The 22,090-nt window shown below is 40.9% G+C and overlaps 1 protein-coding gene across 2 annotated transcripts in view; it reads right to left on the reverse strand.

Moving 5' to 3' along the window:
* The window catches only part of PRIM2 (DNA primase subunit 2), a 301,960-nt gene that overhangs the window by 80,397 nt on the left and 199,473 nt on the right, over positions 1 to 22,090 (reverse strand). For both annotated transcript variants that reach the window (XM_061146329.1, XM_061146328.1), the window contains exons 9-10: positions 18,724 to 18,796; positions 16,332 to 16,517 (exon numbers count right to left, since the gene is read on the reverse strand). In XM_061146329.1, the coding sequence (XP_061002312.1) occupies positions 16,332 to 16,517; positions 18,724 to 18,796 (259 nt within the window). The remainder of the gene's footprint in view (positions 1 to 16,331; positions 16,518 to 18,723; positions 18,797 to 22,090) is intronic.

Genomic DNA, 22,090 nt, shown 5'->3' on the forward strand with positions numbered 1-22,090 from the left:
GGTTCAGTCCCTCGGTTGGGAAGATCCTCTGGAGGAGGGCATGGCAGCCCACTCTAGTGGGCTGGGGAAATGCCATGGAAAGAGGAGCCTGGCTGGCTACAGTCCATGGGGTCGCAGAGTTGGACGCAACTTGGGCACACACATACACAAGCACACACGCTCTCCCTATCAAATCACTCTGTCTTTGAAACAAGCTCAGCTACTCTGCTTGAGAGACTAGTGTTATAATTATTAAGGCATGTGAAAGATTTCCAAGTATCCAATAAATGTTACTTGAATTTAATGCTCCTCCAACAAAGAAAATACTGTCTCCACCCCTCAAAATGACTATAACTAATTAGAAGGTAATTCAGTAGTTGTATTATAATAAAAGTTCTCTCAGTCTGGTACAGACTATATTCCTTGAGGCTATGAGTCATGTCTTATGCATGTTTCTCCCCTCACAGTCCTTAAAGCATTGGTATATGTAGCTTTTAAATACTATGAATATGTAAGCTTTTATAGTCTAATGAAATCAGAATTCTTCCCAAAAATGAGGATCATGGGATTTTCTCCCCATCTCTGCTACATTTAGGGCTCAGTAGAGTAATTAAGTTAGCAGGTGTTCAGAAATGCCTAGTCCTCTGTTTCCTTTAAAATTCTGCCTTTCCTCTTCTCTTTAAAAGAGGAGGACAATTCTATCAAAGCAGACCGAGAGTTTGCGATGTGGCCTCTCCAGCAGACAGGAAGATCCTGTGAGCCTGGACCTTCCACTTACTAGGAAACTCACTTCAGTACGGTTTGCTTCAGTATATAAAATGCTCTCTTTCAGAGTTTCGTATCTCTTCATAAAGAGGAAACACAACAAACCAGCCACTCTAGCACTCAGGGTCCACTTGCCTACGGAGAAGCTACCGTATAACCCACAGTCAGAAGAGTTAAGTCATTCAGCTGGAGGGTTTCCCTGAAACAACAACAACTTGTTCCTGACCAATTACACCTTTTAAATGAAAAGCAGGTCTTTATTGTGAAAAAGAAAAGCAGTGTTATTCTCTCAGTGACTTCCGACTCTTTGTGACCCCAGGGACTGTAGCCTGCCAGGTTCCCGTCCATGGGATTCTCCAGCAAGAGCACTGAAGTGGGCAGCCATTCTCTTCTCCAGGGGATCCCAGGAATCAAACCTGGGGCTCCTGCATTGCAGACAGATTCTTTAACATCTGAGCCACCAGGGAAAACCAGGTCTTTATTACTAGAGCTAAATCTAAATATGAAGGGAGAGGGAAAAAAACAAAAGAAGCACATCTGGTAACTTGTAATGAGGAAAACTAACAGCTTGACATAGGAGGACAGTTTTCAGCCAATGAATACATAGTAAGGAAAGACTATGTACATAGCTTTCTATCCCTGCCATGTGGGTGGCTAGAGAATGAAAGCCTTAAGACAGTTTTTCTGCTACAAAAGCACTTAAAATCTAGTTGACATTAAAAGAAGTACTGAGGGGGTAATCACTGCTGGCTCAGATATTTAGAAAAAGGCTAACACAAGAGTCAGGCCTTAGAGGATCAATAGGAAAGTTTTTTGGCTCCAACCAACAGTGGCTTAAATGAAATCTAATTCATCTCCAGTAGTACTGAAATTAATTACATCCAGTTGTCATTGATTATTCACAATTTTCTCCCTGACCCGAAAGTACAATCTCTCTCTTTTCTCTAGGCAGTAAACTTACCCATCTTATCTTTAAAAAAAAAATCACATAAGGTTTTATGAATGACCCTGAATATAAATTTCTAAATTTAACAAAAGTATAGCTTTTAAAACAATATTTACATGTAAATCATGCATACCATGGACTCCACTAGAAGGAGTTCTCATTACTGGCTGAAATGAAACATAATACAGTTGTAAACAGAGTTTAAATGACATTACCACAGCATTATTCAAGTTGCACACTTTATGTAAAAGGCCTCAAGGTGCAATCAATAAGTTAGTAATTAAAATAGATAAAACTGAAGGAGATAACGATCATTATAAAATTATGTTAAAATAAGGTTTAACAGTGACTTATCAGAAAGAGCTCATTATTAAGACAGACTTTTTTTGTACTGTCCCAGAAGGCCCATGAATTGGAGAACAACAGTAAGAAATGAAGACTGCCTTATAAAAGGTATTTTTGGAAATCATCTTGGTTCTAAGTCTCTGTGGTAAGAACTTAGAGATTGCAGAAACATCTGCTTGAATTTACATGTGGCCAAGGCGGCACTTTGAAAAGGGTAAAGAAGCAGGAAGAGGGGACAAGAAGTAGCTCTGTTATGACATCCCTGAAATTCCAAGATCCAGCTAAAGTGTTTCTGTGGTCATATTATCATCCCTGAAGGCCACCCAGACCTCAAGGCAAGGAGGACAGAGGGCCGGCCGTTCACGGTGACCTGCTCACTAATCCAGGCCCACCCGGCGGCAGAGGAGGCGCAATGAGAGTGGAAGTGACCCAAGGGGAAGTGAGAAGCCACGCCCACCAGGAAGGACAAGGGGTGGGTTGCCTCCTAGGAGAAGGAGACAAATTCTCGTCTTGAATTACCTTGAAGGAAACCGTCTTTGTCGGTGATATTATATTCAAGTATACATGTCCTTGGAGAAGGAAATGGCAACCGACTCCAGTACTCTTGCCCGGGAAATCCCAGGGACAGAGGAGCCTCGTAGGCTACAGTCCCTGGGGTTGCAAAAAGTCGGACACGACTGAGCGACTGACCACATACATGTCCTAGATTTATGTTTTTCTAAACACATATTTTCAAGGGGAATTTTTAAGTGGTTTCAACCTGAAAGTAGTAATAAAAGCATAATTGTGATAAAAGTCATACCTAAGAAAATTAGTCAATATACATTTTTCCTCTCTGTTGGTAACAAATATCACATCTATGATAAAATCTGAAATCATCAAAGTGGAATGCACAACTAATCTTTAAGGGAGATTTGAAAGTACTGTTATTATATCTAAATCACCATATTTATACAGATAAAAAGGTCTTTAATCCACACATAACCGGTGAAATGTCAGTTTTCCTAAATTGACTTTACCAGTACACAAGCAGTAACTGAACAACACTACTCACCACTATCAGCTAATAATGATGGTGTACTGCTGGGTAAGGAGAACTGTACAGTAAAGATCTTCATGACCCAGACAATCAAGGGTGTGATCACTCACCTAGAGCCAGACACCCTAAATGTGAAGTCAAGTGGGCCTCAGAAAGCATCACTATGAACAAAGCTAGCGGAGGTGATAGAATTCCAAGTGAGCTATTTCAAATCCTGAAAGATGATGCTGTGAAAGTGCTGCACTCAATATGCCAGCAAATTTGGAAAACTCAGCAGTGGCCACAGGACTGGAAAAGGTCCATTTTCATTCCAATCCCAAAGAAAGGCAATGCCAAAGAATGCTCAAACTACTGTACAATTGCACTCATCTCACAAGCTAGTAAAGTAATGCTCAAAATTCTCCAAGCCAGGCTTCAGCAATATGTGAACCATGAACTTCCAGATGTTCAAGCTGGTTTTAGAAAAGGCAGAGGAACCAGAGATCAAATTGCCAACATCCACTGGATCATCAAAAAAGCAAAAGAGTTCCAGAAAAACATCTACTTCTGCTTTATGGACTATGCCAAAGCCTTTGTCTGTGTGGATCACAATAAACTGTGAAAAATTCTGAAAGAGATGGGAATACCAGACCACCTGACCTGCCTCTTGAGAAACCTATATGCAGGTCAGGAAGCAACAGTTAGAACTGGACACGGAATAACAGACTGGTTCCAAACAGGAAAAGGAGTACGTCAAGGCTGTATATTGTCACCCTGCTTATTTAACTTACATGCAGAGTACATCATGAGAAACGCTGGGCTGGATGAAGCACAAGCTGGAATCAAGAGTGCCAGGAGAAATATCAATAACCTCACACACGGAGATGACACCACCCTTATGGCAGAAAGTGAAGAGGAACTAAAAAGCCTCTTGATGAAAGTGAAAGAGGAGAGTGAAAAAATCGGCTTAAAGCTCAATATTCAGAAAACTAAGATCATGGCATCTGGTCCCATCACTTCATGGGAAATAGATGGGGAAACAATGAAAACAGTGTCAGACTTTATTTTGGGGGGCTCCAAGATCACTGCAGATGGTGACTGCAGCCATGAAATTAAAAGACGCTTACTCCTTGGAAGGAAAGTTATGACCAACCTAGACAGCATGTTAAAAAGCAGATACATTACTTTGCCAACAACGGTCCATCTGGTCAAAGCTATGGTTTTTCCAGTGGTCATGTATGGATGTGAGAATTGAACTGTGAAGAAAGCCGATAGCCAAAAAATTGATGCTTTTGAACTGTGGTGTTGGAGAAGACTCTTGAGAGTCCCTTGGACTGCAAGGAGATCCAACCAGTCCATCCTTAAAGGAGATCAGTCTTGGGTGTTCATTGGAAGGACTGATGCTGAAGCTGAAACTCCAATATTTTGGCCACCTCATGTGAAGAGTTGACTCATTGGAAAAGACCATAATGCTGGGAAAGACAGAAAGCAGGAAGAGAAGGGGACGACAGAGGATGAGATGGCTGGATGGCATCACCGACTTGATGGGCATGAGTTTGAGTAAACTCCGGGAGTTGATGATGGACAGGGAGGCCTGGCATGCTGCAATTCACGGGTCGCAATGAGTTGGACACGACTGAGCGACTGAACTGAACTGAGCTACTGAACTAAACTGAGCTGATGGGAAACAAGGTTTATTTATAGAAAAAACTTCTCACTAAAAACTGTCAAGTTCAATTCAGTTGTCCTGTCTGACTCTTTCCCACCCCATGGACAGGCTTCCATAAAAGACCACCCAAGATGGTTATGGTGGAGAGTTCTGACAAAACGTGGTCCACTGGAGAAAGGAATGCCTTGAGAACCCCATGAACAGTATGAAAAGGCAAAAAAACTGTCCAAGGAAGGAGCAAAAAAATCAGCAGGGTGAAGAGACTGCTTGATTCTTTGCATGGTGATGACAGCACAGACCTGCTAGGGGCAGCTGTAGGACTTCAGTGCATAATGACCACTATGTATTTTTTTGAGGTCTGTGGGAAAATTCAGAAGTGAGGGTGACATTTAGGAATCCATCTGCAGAGCGGAGAAAGTGTAAGAGACAGTCAGTCTTATTCAATGCAAAGGAAAAAAAGAAATAAAAGACTGCAATAAAAGACTTCTTTAGGTGAAAAGATGTAAAGAAAAACCAAAGGATAAGGTAGCTAAGAGGATTAATTTAGCTCAAGATCCACACACTATGTTGCAGACATCAATCATCTCTCTTTTGGGTATCTCTCCAGTGGGGATAAACAGAGTCAGCAGTTCTTTTGAGATTCTAGTAGGAAAACCACCTTTCCCCCTCCCTGGCTGAAACCCGAGACGCGCTGAGCTTTAGTGCCAGCTGGTGTGTGCCAGTCCTCTCCCAGGCTTTCCATGGCGGCGCCCACTGTCTCCTGCTGGCCTGTCCTCAAGCCCTGGCTTTCTAGCCGGCTCTGGCTGCCTGCAGCTCAGCTCACAGAGATCCACAGCACCACAGCCAAGGCTCTGAGATCCAGGATCTGGATTTCTGAGTGAAAGTGGGTAGTTTTCCTTGACTCAAGTTTCTTCATTATAAAGTGGTGAGGACTGACCTTTGCTCATTCAGATTCTACGAAGGTATAAATAACCATGCCAAGCCCAGGGCTCTTATGTAAAGCTAAAGCAGTGAGTAAAATGTTGCCTTTGGTTTAAGCCTTCACTGACTATTCAAAACTACATTCCCTGCCTTCTCCCTAGCATCAGGAGTCTGGCCCATTTTGGAGTTTACACTTACTCAGTTACCTGGAGTCAGTTTACTACTCTGTAAAACCTTAAACTAGTATCTTCTCACTGTCATTTTCTCCTAAGAGCACTGCACATATTAACAACAAAAATTCAGACTACATTTTAAAATGGTGGGTAATATGTCATTTTAATATACACAATCCATAAGGTATTACTGATAAGACAACAGTTACAAATGAAAGATTAAAGTTGAAGTGTTCTACTTTTTATCTCATCTTCTAACATAAGTATGGCAAGCATTTGGAGTAGAACAGCAAAAGGAGTCATTACTGAAGCAATTTTTCACCAAAATAGTGCTTGGAGGGAGGGATGATAACACCTATTTTATTCTAATGACATATTTAACACAACACATAGTTTAATTGAACAGCAGACTAGCTAGCCTCTTGCAACTCATGAAGGCAAGTCCAACCTGCTCAAGTCAATGTTTAAATATTAGTTCTTATACTGTGTTACCTAGAATTTGTATTCCAAATGCAATGGAAGGTATGGAGGTAAGAGTTAAAACCTTAACATGCACACATCTTTATTATACAATAAAATACTTAGAATGGCAAATATAACAGAAGCTTCATATAGCAAAACTTTAAAAAACACATTCTAGAGACTTGGTTGCTAAGGGTACCTTTAAATTGCCACTCAAGAGCAAAGTGACAAAGATTAGACTACTTTCACTAGACACTACTTTTTCTTACATTCCAAATACTTTCCTAGGATACAGCTAATGGGAAAGTTCAAACAAAACAAACTTTTCCTTGAAAGAAAAGCCAAAAACATAACCAATTAAACTAAAGTTTGTGTCCAAACTTTATATAGTTTTATAAAGTTAAAAAGATTTATAAGTATATGGAGAAAACACGTGAATGATTATAGACTAATCCATTCATCAACTTTTTAAATTAACAGACACTGGTATAGTACTTCATAAATTACACAGTATTTCATGCATACTCTCATTTCTCTGCAACATTTTAGTAAGTTACGTTGTCCCCTTTTTAATGATGATGTGATCGTAGCTCTGGCAATTGGACACATCTGAAAATCTCTGTTCTAAGCTGCGCCCTCTCAGATTTACATGACAGGTCAGACATGCCTACATTGTACACAACACGCCTGTTCCTCCTGAAAGCAGTGGGGAAAGCACATGAGGTGGAATAAGATAGACCTGAGTTCTAACTCCCAGGTGGCGCTAAAGGTAAAGAATCACCTGCAGGAGATGTAAGAGATGCAGGTTTGATCGTTGAAGGAGGGCATAGCAACCTACTCCAGCATTCTTGCCTGGAGAATCCCACGGAAAGAGGAGTCTGGCAGACTTCAGGCCGTTGGGTTGCAGAGGGTCAGGCATGACTGAAGCGGCTTAGCACACAGGCACAGGTCCTAACTCAGGTCCGCTCATGCACCACCTCTGCCGCCTAGAGAAAAGCCATTAAACTCTCCACGCTGTTGTCGCTGTTTAGTTGATCAGTCGTGTCCAACTCATTGCTACCTGACCCCATGGACTGTAGGCCACCAGGCTCCTCTGTCCATGGAATTCTCCAGGCAAGAATACTGGAGTGGGTTGCCATTTCCTTCTCCAGGGGATCTTCCTGACCCAGGGATCAAAACGGTATCTCCTGCATTGGCAGGCGATTCTTTACCACTGAGTCACCAGGGAAGCCCAAACTCTTCACAGGCAGAGGATATTTGTCTTGCAGTGCTGTTGTGAGATTAAATGCATAAGGAACATGGAAAGGACTTAGTACAGCATAGCTGTGTTGCCAGGTCCTAAACCTGCACCAGCATTCCCTTCTGCGCTCTCTGCTTCCGTTGTCCGGCCACAAGGACTGTCAGAGAAAGCGAAGCAACAGTGCAGACACAGTCAATTATGAATTTATGGTCTGGTATGGTTTCCTCATCAGTAAACAGGCCTAAATAATAAATAGTATCCATCTCCTAGGACTGTTTTAATGCGTCCATAAGAGGATGTGTGTAAGTATTAATTATGGTGTCTGGCATATTGCAAGGTACTCAGTAAGTGGTTACACTGGACTCATTCTGCTGCAGCATTTCAATCTCAGTAATTATCACAGGTGAACACCTCTGCTTGTGCAGGTCCAGAAGGTGTTAGTCTACACCCCTTCCAACATTCCTTAAGCCCTGCTGGCACCCAACCTTCTGGTAAGTGATCTCTTGCCTCTGTTACTGGAAAGACAGGAGGTGGGCATGAGATTACCTGGCTCCACTTTCTTCCTCCAAGCATTTCTTTACCAGCTTAAAATCTCTCAGAAAACCACTGTCAAGTCTCAGACAAATATCCTCACTCAACTCCTAACTCATCTCATTCCCTCATTCAACATATTTAACTGACCATCTACGGCCTTTCAGGCAGTCAGCCGAACCCTGGCTGCTGGGGGCAGGGAGCCAGAACAGAACAGTTCCTGTTCTCAGGAGTGTGGTGGGAGGGGGTGGTCACACTGCATAATGACCATACTATATAGATGCAGGTTCATAAACGATCTTCCCGTTACCCCAGGCCTCGAGTCCTTACTCGCTTCCAGTGCCTCCTGCATCTCAAGGAGCCCCAGTGCTTCCGCCCATCCCAAGTGAGCACAATCTCTGTCCACACAGGCATCTCCTACAGTAAACAGTTCTATTTCTTGTCTTCCTGATTTCTCAGACTTCTAGACATTACTACTGTTGCCTCTATTTCGTCATCTATCATTAAGGCCAGGAAATCTGTCTCCTGTTCTGCAATTTTCTTAGAAGTGACTTCCAACATATATTACCCATGCTGGGTAGCAGGAACAGCTTACTTCGGAAAGCCTTCTCCTTCTTAGTGCCTGGACCCCAGACTATTCTCGCTCTTTCTCTCCAATATTTCTAGTAATTCAGGTCTCACTTCAGACTCCTCCGTCACTACTGCAATGGGGTTATCCCTCAAAGCTGAACCCCTGCTCTCTGCACTGCTCTATACTCTACATCTGCCCATTCACTTACCTGCATGAGGCTTTTCCCTCCACTCTCCCTGAATGGCTCTCAAATCCACATCCCTGCATTTCTCCTCGCAGAATAGCACATATCACTCTCTAAGGGCCCCATAAGAACCACAGAGGAAGGAAGGAACAGATAAGCCAGCCAATCAAACAAGAAGAATTTCTACCTGGACATGGATTTAAATTTACACCAAAAACAACTCATGACCCATTTCTCTCTACTCTGATACCAGACCTATCAGGTCCATGCACCTCTGCTCCTGGAGTTCCCACCTTCCTGTTACCTGTGGACTGTCCAACTCCCACTCTCCTGCAGCCTCTTCCCTGAACCCTCCATTTAAACTTGTCCCAATACTACCACGAGAAGACCTGACTCTCCCAGTCTAAAGGCTGCATAGACTTTCAGATTCTCTTCTGAAAAAACAATTCTCCCTGTTTAACACTCGCTAGTGGCTTTCTTTTGACTAAAAATGAGGTTCACTTAAAGCAACTCTATTGTCAAACAAATCTCTTCCTCTTCCTGTCTCATCTCTTACTTTCCTAAATTCTACACCACAAATAAACAATAGTATTTTGTAAACACTTTTAAGTAGGAAAACCATCTTTTAAGCGAAATCTTACATAGAATTCCAACACATAAAAATAGATGAAGGTACTGTTTTGTTACGCTTGTTAAAGTGCGGGCAGAAATCAGACATCTCAATCTCCTCTGTAAACTTCAGCCCTCTTTCCTCTGGAACCCAGGAGTTTCCAAGAACACAGCCTGAAATGCATTCCCTTAGTCTAAATCCCTTAAACACTTCCTAAAACAAATCATCTCTGCTGGAATTCAGTCTTTCCCCTTAACCCTCCTATTTTAGGAGGGTTAACAAGCCATTTGTTAACAAGCCATTTGTTAACAAATCTTAACAAGCCATCAGATTCCATTCTACTTGTGGAAACTTTACTGATTACTCTGTGTCACACTAACCCCACCTTCATATGAAGTCCTAAATGAGAAGAGCTAGCATTTACTACATGCCAGAATCTGGACTAATCCTTTACCAAATCCTCAACACATCAATCAAGTGTAAACAGGGACAAAGCTATATATCCACGGATGTATACACAGTTACTGTCCATATTCTGTAGATGAGGACACATACCAGGTAATCTACCCAAGCGTGTATACAGTGGAGTCAAATGTCAACTCAGTCTGACTCCAAGTCAGTACTTCATATTAGTTTTCTCCAACCTTTTTCATATGAGCACATGTAAAACACTATTTTGTAAAATAAGTGGAAGGAGCTACTCACAGTTGAAGGCAACTAACCCTGAGCACCCCAGGCCCAGCCTGACTCCCTCAAGGGCCCAGGGGGCACCATCGAGTGTGCTGGAAGGGCTCCAGCTGAGGAACTCCGCTGTGTGTGTTCATTTAGTGTTGACCAGCACCTGACGTGCAGCCAGACCTCAAATATATACACGTGGGTTACTAACAAAGGACAGCACTACACTCAAACGGCAACAGAAACAGACAAGAGAACAAACAGCTGGAGATTTTCACGCCTCTATTTGATAAACTATGATCACTTAGCTTTCTATGAGGCAACATCTAAAAGACGGTTCCCAGTCTGCAGTGTGCATTACTTCCATGTGGGGTCTTGGAAACCATCAGCTATGGACCTGCCTCCAGAGTCTGATTCTGACAGTCATCATTTCTGACCAATTCCCAGACACTGCTAAAGCTGATGCTGCTGACTGGGGTCATGGGAGAACCACTGGTGTTAAAATGAAAAATCCAGTAGCAAATATGCTTCATGTATGCACAACCCACCAGCCAAATACTTAATCCTTGGGTGGTCCATTTTTAATGACAGAGGTCTGCAATAAGTCATGATGTGAGCTGGATCTGGGACAAAATGTAAGAATTTTTACAGTGCTAAACACCGCCTGACCCAATTATGACAACATGGAGTAGACCTCAGGTACAGCCTCACCAGGGAGAACTCAGCCACATAACACATTCGTGATCTACAGTGTACTTAACGTCCAACAGAGTCAGGTCAAAGCAATTCAGACAACAGCTCTACAAGCAATCTGATTAAGCGGACACATTGCTTTGAATTTATGAGAAGAATTATCTAGTTCAATTTAATCCTTAACAAAGCCAGTGGCTGAAGGGATTTAATATCCAAATTCCAAGTGAAAGAATATTTAGTGCCAAGTTTCTTCATGCTTTCAATAGAGATTTGATTAATTTTATCTCCAGCGCACAGGGTGAGGCTTTTTCTCAGGTAGACTGCCATGTAAATTATAATTACAACAAGAAAAACTTGCATAAAACTGTACTATGATTCATAAATATATTGTATTTGCATAAAGCATAAGTGCACTTATTTCAGGAATCTCAGAAATTACTTAAGGAATAAGACATTCAAAGCTTTGAATACCTCTTATAGAATCATTCGTAAATCCAAAGAATCTTATTTGAAACCTAAGTGCAATTTTCACACGTCCCTGATCCCTACTGACAAGAGTAACCAAAGAAGTTTTATTGTTAAAATTTTAATATATCATAAACACTCACACTCAATATAATTAATCTAATATAAAAATCCTACATAATGAAACTAATCCTTTGGGAGTAAGTCATACCCTAAAGCAATTAGTCTGCTACAAGATCATTCGTAACAACAGAATGTTCTCTGGAAGTGATGTTTTAATACTAGAATTCCTTACCCTCTAGTATAATATGGATCCAAATAAAAATGATATTTGAATATACCGACAGGTCAAATCCATACAGAAGTCTGAAAGCAGACATTCAAAAATCACAACAACCCCCAAACCAGCGGACAAAACTAAAACCTGGTGAATGAGTAGCAGCAACAAATAATGGAAGAATTATAAAATAATGGTAGAAAAACGACAAACAATGGAAGAGCAGGCAATGCCTGGCCTGTGCGCGTGTACTGCTGTCCTGTCCTCTCTTTCGACTGAGCACCACCATCACCTCCTTCAAACCTGGATTTGAGACTGACCTCACCAAATCTCCTCTAGCACAACCCTCTCTAATAACCTCCTGCCTCCATGCAACCTCAACAACAAGCTCCTTCTCACCACCGTGTTGTGTAATGTGTTCTGGTTACTTCTCTCAGGTCACTCTATTACCAAATAGATTGAAACCTTATAAAGCAAAAGTCTTTTAAAAAATCAGTGTTGGCCGATACAATCTAAAATCCGTATTTAAAGAAGTGAAGTTCATTTCAACCAAGAAGGAATGTAAGTGGAAACCTTCTTCATACTATTTTCTGTGTATACTTTTATAACATCTCAAATTGATTATACGATGTTAGTGAATGTTCAAAGCTATGAAATTGTGCATCTCTGAATTATACTATCAAGACCCTACACAGCTGGTCCCAGTCGGCAGTCATTTATCCAGCAAGACCGGGTCCTACTGGCTACTAATCCTTCTATTCTTAGTAACCATGTTGGGGGGTGGGCAGGAAAGCGTGCATTTGCAGAATCACCTCTGCCACAAGTATACGTTCACAGTTCAGTTCCTACTACCTACAAGCTGACCGCTTCCTGCTCCCCCAAAAGCAACAGTAAGGTATCCATAATTTCTGCTCAGACGCACAAAGCAACGTATGTCAAATAAGTTACAACGAAGGCATGAACAGAAGAAAAAGCAATGAGAAGTATCGTCACCTGGGAAACCACAGAAAGGAGCAGTCCAGGTGAGACTGACTGAATCCCTCAGAAGCATCCCGCACTGTCAGGAAACAAGCTAGCCAACAGAAGCAATGTTCCAAGTCATTTCTGGGTTCAATGTCAGGCCCTTTCATTAGAGCACTACAGAAAATGTCCAATATATCCTCCATAACCATGCTCTATAAACAGTATTTTAAGGAATCAATTTTCTATACCTCTAAAAAGTATTTTTAATTATATGTACCATTTAACAAGTAAATACAGTTGAAGAGAGTATTTTTGTAAAGAAATGCTAAATTAGTTTCATTGCAAAAATATGTAAGATATAAATGAGAAAAACATGAACTTTTATTTACAACAGACTGTAACAACAGAACACTAGAGACAGTAAATCATACGTGTATCTTAAAATATTTTCGTCAAAATAATATATTTGCTGTAATCAGTAATAAGCTAATGAAAATACATACTGCTACATATTATCTAGAAAGATAAAAATTATTGATTTTTCTTTTCCAATAATTTTTGAAGAAAACTTCTATATTTTAAAATAAAAATCTCATTTGAAAAATTTTTTCAAACACATAGGTTTAAAAGTAAATACTGATGGCCCTGATATGAGACCATCCCAGATACACACATAAGCTGGGGGGAGGAGGGGGACGCAAGACAGACGCACAAGCCAAAGGCCTGGTGCCCAGAGCTGCCTCTACCTTCTTTCAGCTCCTGTTTCCGCCACTTAGTTACAGCACAAACCAGGCTAAGAGCTACCTCAACTTCACTCTCTTCACTGAAAACCCTACCTCGTAAATCCTTACTTACTGTGATGGTTAATTTTTTGAGCATCATGGGCCCCAGACCTCTGGCCATGTTACTCTGGATATGTCTCTGAGGGTGTTTCCAAAGGGGATTAAGATCTGAACTGGTGGACTGAGCAGAGCAGATGCCTCCCCAGTGTGGGGCCCTCATGCAATCCTGCCCAGTCCTGGACAGAACAAAAAGGCCAACTCTCCCGTAACTAAGAGGTTATCCCCTCCTGCTTCCCCAGTGGCTCAGATGGTAATAAATCTGCCTGCAATGCAGGAGACCCAACTTCGAACCCTGGGTCAGTAAGATCTCCAGCAGAAGCAAATGGCAACCCACTCTGGTAATCCTGCCTGAGAATTCCACATACAGGGAAGCCTGGTGGGCTACAGTCCATGGGGTCACAAAGAGTTGTACACAACTGAGTGACTAACAAACTGTGTGGATCACAACAAACTGGGGAAAGTTCTGAAAGCGATGGGAATACCAGACCATCTGACCTGCCTCTTGAGAAACCTATATGCAGGTCAGAAAGCAACAGTTAGAACTGGACATGGAACGACAGACTGGTTCCAAGTAGGAAAAGGAGTACATCACGGCTGTATATTGTCACCCTGCTTATTTAACTTATATGCAGAGTACATCATGAGAAATGCTGGGCTGGAGGAAGCACAAACTGGAATCAAGATTGCCAGAAGAAATATCAACAACCTCAGATATGCAGATGACACCACCGTTATGATAGAAAGTGAAGAACTAAAGAGCCCCTTGATGAAAGTGAAAGAGGAGAGTAAAAACATTGGCTTAAAACTCAACATTCAGAAAACTAAGATCATCTGGTCCCATCACTTCATGACAAACAGATGGGGAAAAAATGGAAACAGTGACAGACTTTGTTTTCTTGGGCTCCAAAATCACTGCAGATGGTGATTGCAGCCATGAAATTAAAAGACGCTTGCTCCTTGGAAGAAAAGCTATGACCAACCTAGACAGCATATTAAAAAGCAGAGACATCACTTTGCCAACAAAGGTCCGTCTAGTTAAAGCTATGGTTTTTCCAGTAGTCATGTATGGATGTGAGAGTTGGACTCTAAAGAAAGCTGAGCACCAGAGAACTGATGCTTTTGAACTGTGGTGTTGGAAGAAGACTCTTGAGAGTCCCTTGGACTGCAAGGAGATCCAACCAGTCAATCCTAAAGGAAATCAACCCTGAATATTCATTGGAAGGACTGATGTTGAAGCTGAAACTCCAATACTTTGGCCGCCTGATGCGAAGAACTGACTCATTGGAAAAGACCCTGATGCTGGGAAAGACTGAAGGCAGGAGGAGAAGGGGACAACAGAGGATGAGATGGTTGGATGGCATCACTGACTCAATGGGCATGAGTTTGAGTAAGCTCCAGGAGTTAGTGATGGACAAGGAAGCTGGGCGTGCTGCAGTCCATGGGGTCACAAAGAGTCAGACACAACTGAGCAACTGAACTGAGTGACTAACACACACACCTCCTGTCTGAGGGCCGTGAGTCACTCATGGATTTTTTTCCTGCCTTCAGACTCAACTGAAACACCAATTCTTTCTTCTTGGTTCTCCAGCCTGCTACCTGCAGACTTTGCGGACTCCGCCTCCATAATCACATGGGCTGTTAAATACCTGTCTTTTTGTGTACACACACACACACATACACACACACATGCACGCACACAATTGGTTCTGTTTCTCTGGAGAACCCTAACACACCTATCTACTTAATACATCAACTTCCAAATAAAAAGATCAAAAAACATTTTCAGTAAGATACAGTGATGTCAATGACAGAGCAAAGTTCTCACAATGGCTAATTTACAGACTTTCCAGTCATTTAATAGCATGATAGAATTCAACAAAACTTCAAAACTGTCTATAGTCTTTCACCAAGTAAACTGATCCACTGATTAATTCATATAGAGGACACAATCAGAACTATAATCAGAGATTTATGTGCACAGGATATTGTTTGCAATAACATTTATGACACAGTCAAATGGATACAACCAAGTGTTCAATAACAGGCAAATGATTAAGCAAATTATATCACTTTCAAAGGATGTGATTTCATGCAACTAATATAAATGATATTTTCAAAAATGATTCAACCACCTAAGAAAATGATCATAATATAGTATCAGTTTTTAAAATGAGAAAAAACAAAGATATCTCAAGTTTACAGTGATAAACATCTATCTAAAAATTCCCTGTGAAAGATTTAGAAAACGAACTTATGGTTGCCAGGGGGAAAGGATAGTTAAGGAGTTTGGGAAGGTCATGTACACACTGCTATTTTCAAAATGGATAACCAACAAAGATCCATTGTATAGCACACAAAAGTCTACTCGGCGTTATCTGCCAGCCTGGATGGGAGGGGGGTTGGGGGAAAATGGGTACATGTATATGTATGATAAAATCCTATTGCTATTCATCTGAAACTACCACAACATTGTTAATCGGCTATACCCAAATACAAAACAAATTTTAAAGTTTGAGGGAAAAAATAAATTCCCTGTGAAAGATTCTGCATAACACAATAAAATGCATTCTGATCTGTTTTCATTTTATTTTCTCTCAGCATTTCCTAGTTCTGAAAACAATATTACATGTGCATGTATGTATATATGCCTATATGTATTACATATACACATGCCTTCCTACAGAAATACAACTCAGAACAGCAGGTTTCAGGTACAGCAGTTTCAGGTACAGCAGTACTGGCAGTCTGCCTACCAAGGAGAAGTAGAGCATCCTCACCAAAGCACTGCTTTACATCTTACACTGGCTGTTTCAATCCTTCCCTTTGAACTGAATCAACCTTTCCCAACCTTCTGTCTAGTAAATACTAGATTAATTCATGAGTTTCCTTTTACCTAAGTGAAATTATAGAATTTCAACTACATTTCAGGGGCATATTGAAAAATTTTTTAGTCTTCAGACCAAATTAAAATTTCAGTTACTGCTCAGATTTTCCAAAATTACCTTGTCTGGATCCATCTTCCCTCTGATAAATTCTTGCTTCCAGAACTGCAATGCCTGTTCCAAGGTTAGGCCAATGCCTTTAAGGAAGAGGCCATACTGCATGCGGCCCCCATGACGGAGATGGTGATTTTCCCGCAGGGCTTTATGTAACTGACGCATGCAGGGTGGGAAGGATTTGGTAGAAAGCTACAGAAAAAAAAAATATTTTGTTATTTATCAATCCCCACAATATCATTACAACAAAATCAATTGAATTTGCAAGTTGCAAATTCAGTTTAACTGGAATAAAAACAAAAACCATAAAGAAGTTATTATTGTCTCAGTGACTACAGATGAATTGTTTTTTTATTAATATTTTTATACTGATTACATGTCAAAATGATAATATTTTAGACATATTAGGTGAAGTAAATTATTAACATTTATTTCACCTTCTTTTTCTTTTTTAATTAAACTTTCTCCTTTGAGATAACTATAGATTCCCATACAGTTGTAAAAAATAATACAAAGAGATGTCATGTATCTAATTTCCCTAAAGGTAATACCTTGTAAACCTGTAGTGTATTGTCACCACCAAGATACTGACACTAACACAATCCACTAGTCTCAGATTTTCTGTGACACTCACGTGCTCATTTCTGTGTACTTAACTCTACGTAACTTTTTCCCGTGTAGGTTCAAGAATTCCCCACCACCAGGTTCCCTCCTGTCTCCCTTTTTATAACCCTCCATCTTCTGCAGCCTGCCCCCCACCATTCCCGAACCCTTGGCAACCACTAAGCTGTTCTCCACTCTGTAACTTTTGTCATTTCAAGAGCGTTACATAAATAGAATCATATAAAGTTTTGAGAGTGGCTTTTTACTCAGCATAATTCCTACAAAATTCATCTAAATTATTGCAGCTATCAATAGCTCATTCCTTTTTTATTGCTGAGTAATATCTCCTCAGTGTGTAGATGTAACAGCATTTGTCTAACCATTCACTCATTGAAGGACATTTGGGTCATATCCAGTTTAGGGTTATTTCAAATAAATGAATGCATGGGTTTTCATGTATATCTAACATTTCATTTTCCTGGGATAAATGTTCAAAAGTACAGCTGGTGAATCACAGATGAAATTTTAAAATAACCCAAAAGTAAACACAAAAATAAGAGAAATAGCTCTCAAAAGGCAAATTCAAATAAATGTGTTAAATTAACAATTAAAGAAAACCTTTTTCATTTATGGTCTCAGCTGCATCTCCCTCACCTTCTCAAGTATCCTCCTCCTGAGATTTAACTCCCACCTCTCATGGGTTCCTTGGCAGGTGAGCAGGGATGGGTCTCACTTTGCTCCCCTTCCTGACCAGGCAGCTTCTCTGTCTTTCACTGTAACAACTTCTACTTGATTATAATTTCTCGAATAGGAAGATGATCTCTTCATTTTGGTCTCCAAAAGCTCAGAATCTCCCCCTACTCACCGTTATAACTCTTATTTCCAAGCATTAAAACCTCAGTGTACTTTTAATTTATTGTAAATAATTTGGTAATTGCCTAAACAAAGATTATTTATGGTTGACTTAGTTTCCCTTTTTTGGGTAATGCAGAAATCCTACAGTGCGTTAAAGTGAAATTCTATACAGTAAAAGTATAGTTGAGTGTATATGCATTGATTCTCCTATAGAGCCACAAAGTGAAGCTGAAATGAGCTGCCCACTCTGGAGGCAACACGAGACCTATACTTAGTGTCATGGAATAATCTGCATCCTCCTCAAATTTATATGCTAAGTCCTAACCCCACAATCTCAGAATGTGGCTGTATCTAGAGCTGGGACCTGTAAGGAGGTAATCAAGGTTAAATGAGATCATGGGGGTGGGGCCCTGGTCCAAGGTGATTAGCAGAGGAAGAGACAGAGGGAGGAGGCAGCCACCCAGAAGCCAAGGAGAGAGGCCCTCAGAAGAAACTGAACTTGCTGATAGGTTGATCATGAACTCTCGCCTCCACAACTGTGAGAAAATAAGATCCTGTTGTTCAAGGTACCCAGCCTGTGGTTTGCTGTTACAGCAGCCCGAGGAAACAGAGATACTTAGTACTCTCCACTTCTCCTTTTCTAAATTATATGGTGTTTAAATGTAAACACATAAATATTATTTAGGTGTCATTACTTAAAATAAACCTCCTTTGGGAAAACTGATTAAATTGTTTTTATCAGACTACAAATAATTTTCTGATTGTTTGGTTTTCCTATAATGACAAAAAGTCATATGCACAGCACATGGGATTTATTTCAAAAATGGTTGGCAAGCAATGAAATAACATTCTCTTCCACCACCCCACCCTAAAAATAATCTTTGGTTGAAGAAAATCTGTTTTATCTGTTGACAAAGGTTTAACAGGATGAGATGCTTACCGAATCGATCTGATCTAAAGAAATCTTGCCAACATTGCCCTGTGTACTGTAGTCTTGACCGGTATAGGAATGACTAAAAAAAAAAAAGAAGAACAAAATATTAAAATAGGATTTATAAAATATTTTGATCACCTCAAAGGAGATTTTCAAAATTCTGACAAAAAGTCACAAGAAAACCTTAGAAGGTTTTACACAGAAACCTTAGAAGAAACATAGCCAAGTGTTTCAAAGGTATTTAATAGAACATGTTTAAGTAACTTTCCCCATAAAAAATTCAGAAATATAGTGCTCATCGGTACCTCCCGATTCCTCATCTAGAGTACTGTTTCCTTAAGAGCAATATGCAAGTTGTTAAAGTTCACACTCCTCTACTACTGACCCCTTGTAACAGCACAGCCCACTGGTGGTGGTGGATTAGTCACTACGTCGTGTCCAACTCTTGCGACCCTTGGTGGACCCACCAAGCTCCTCTGTCCACAGGATTTTCCAAGCCAGAATACTGGAGTGGGTTACCATTTCCTTCTCCAACAGCAGAGCGCAAAACCAGGGATAAGCAGAGCTTATGTCTGAAACCATTGCTCAGCAGGCCCTAGAGTGAGTCACCAAGACCCTTCTCACCCCAGATCCCCGTGTGTCAAATGGAGAGGGCAGTGCCTGCCTGCATTGTTGACAGGAGGTTGGAGTTGAAATATTTTTCATTAAAGGACCTAACATATCATAATCACTATTCATTAAAATAAGCAACATGTGAATAGCCCTTACATGTGTGGAGTCCTCATCCATATCCTCTAATTATATCCTCACAACAGCCCCAAGCAAGTGAGTTTACTGTATATTTGAGAAGAGGGTAACTTCTGAGATCAGAGAGCAAGTCAGCAGTGCAGCAGGAATTCAAACTTTTGACTCCCAACTTCCTGTCTCTTCACTACACCACACTACTCTCTTCCCTGTGATACACTGTCGTCTTGTATATTTAGAAATGAGGAAATGCAACATGGTTCATTCTACCTAAAGTCTCCACCTGTACACTTCATCATCTCCTTGATACAACTCCACACCCACAGCTCCATCAACAGGGACTCTGATGCAGACATCAGACATCCAGGAACCACATGGTTACACAGAAAACCACAGTCAAACAGGGGTTCATGCAGACCCCACAACTAAAGGAAGTTCTGGACTAAAGTACTGTGACAATCACAAGGGATTCCAGATGCTCTGCTCTCTACTGCTTGGCACTAGAGCTTCTTGCTGCTGGTTAACGTATGCCCTCAAGATGCTCTCAAGGGCTGCCCTGGTGGCTCAGATGGTAAAGTATCTGCCTGCAATGTGGGAGACCCAGGTTCAATCCCTGGGTGGGAAAGATCCCCTGGAGAAGGAAACGGCAACCCACTCCAGTATTCTTGCCTGGAAAATTCCATGGATGGAGGAGCCTGGTAGTCGCAGGGATGGGGTCGCAAAGAGTCAGACACAACCGAGCAGCTTCACTTTCACTTTCTTTCAAGACACTGTAGAAAAGCTGTTCTACAATCAATCAAGTCACTGATTAAACAATGGGTACAGATTATGAAGCAAAACTACAGGCTATCTCAAGACACTGCAGCCACTGGCGAGGAAAGTGTCACAAGTGCAGATGTCCCCTCCCAACAATCCCCCCTCTATGGGCTAAGAATGGTCAAAATCACTTTGAGAGCAGGACAAGCAAATGGGGGAGAGTGACAAAGAATGACCCTGTACCTAAAACACATCTTCTGGCCTTTGGTTTTATTTCTCCCTCCAGTAACAAATTTCTGACAGTATACCATAAAGGGATTCATTCTCTTTAGCCTCAGACTAGTAGTGCCATGGCATACAAAACTCAGGCTAAGTTAAAACAACAGCGACCATTTAATTTTAATATTTCACATTTTACAGAACACAACCAAAGAACTGTTTCAGTGAAGTGGAGTGTTAGTCACTCAGTCGTGTCTGACTCTTTGCGACTCTATGAACTGTAGCCCACCAGACTCCTCTGTCCACGGAAGTCTCCAGGCAAGAATACTGCAGTGGGTTGCCATTCTCTTCTCCAGGGGATCTTTCTGACCCAGGTTCAATCCCCCCAAAGTAAAAACACATTTCACTTTCCAATGTATCTTATACATAGGGCAATGAAAACAGCATAGGCTGAAAGACCTGCTCTTGTTTCTGTTCTTTAAATCACTGGTTTGGCAAACTGGCCATCAGCATTATTATCACTTATAAAATAGTATTAATAATGCCAGGCCTGCCTAACTGACAGAAATGCTGGGGGAATCAATTGAAATAATAAATTCAAAGTGCTAACTAAAATCACTAAAGCATATTCCAGTACACAGAGCAACTGCAGTCTTGACCATTAAGTACAGAGGACAACAAAACAGGATGGGAAGGGAGGCAGCTGACCCTGGAGAGAATTCGTCCCCCAGCTGGGAGATGCTGGGTCACTCCTCGACCCTTGCGTTTCTTAGGGTATAAATTGATCACAATCATCGAACAGAACTTTTCAGCTCAAACACATGAACAAATATAAAAGTCTTGTATAAATGAGGTACATATGATTATAGTTACCAGTAAACAGTTTTCTAAGCCCAGATTAATGCAGTATACAAAGTACAAAGAGAAGATGTATAAAGAGGACCTGAAGGGCAGTATAAAAATGCTTCCTCAATGCTTTGATAGGATCTGCAAAAGGGCCAAACTTCAAGGAAAAAAGTTAAAAAGAGAATGGTAGCAATGATAAACACAAAGAATTTGCTGGGTATAAATAATTACAGAGAGAACATAAGGAAACTATCAGACATGACATTTCTAAAAACATTATGAATAGACAGGAAGATGGCCACCAGCCAACCCAGTAAGGGCAAGCGTGGAACTCTCAGAAGAAAAGTGATAGAAATAACTGAGGGATAAGAATTGGGAATGAGATTTCTCCTCCACTCATTCAGGATCAGAAAGGCTAACTTGTACCTTGTTAAAGGAGTCAGTACATCACAGCTATTTAATACATATGTGAACTAGTTATGGACAGGTGAAGCTAAGGTGGGGAGGATCTTCAGATACAAGAAAGACAAATCATGAGAAGCAGTGTATCCAATGGTCTGTAAGCAGTAAAGAACTATAAAAATATCTGGGGCAAGAATTCACATAAGCAGTTTATACTTGAGAAAGAAAGCAGAAATTGGAAGGATTGGACAATGGAAAATCAGCTGGGAGAATATAATAATATTCCAGGCAAGAGAAGTCTTTGTAAAAACTGTAAAGTGGCAGCAACAGACAGAGAAAGGAAGGCAATTAAGGTAAAAGAAAAAGGAACAAATAGTGCTGCCATAAAAGAATAAAACTCCTTAAG

Source organism: Dama dama, chromosome 7, assembly GCF_033118175.1.
Source record: "Dama dama isolate Ldn47 chromosome 7, ASM3311817v1, whole genome shotgun sequence".
NCBI lineage: Eukaryota > Metazoa > Chordata > Mammalia > Artiodactyla > Cervidae > Dama > Dama dama.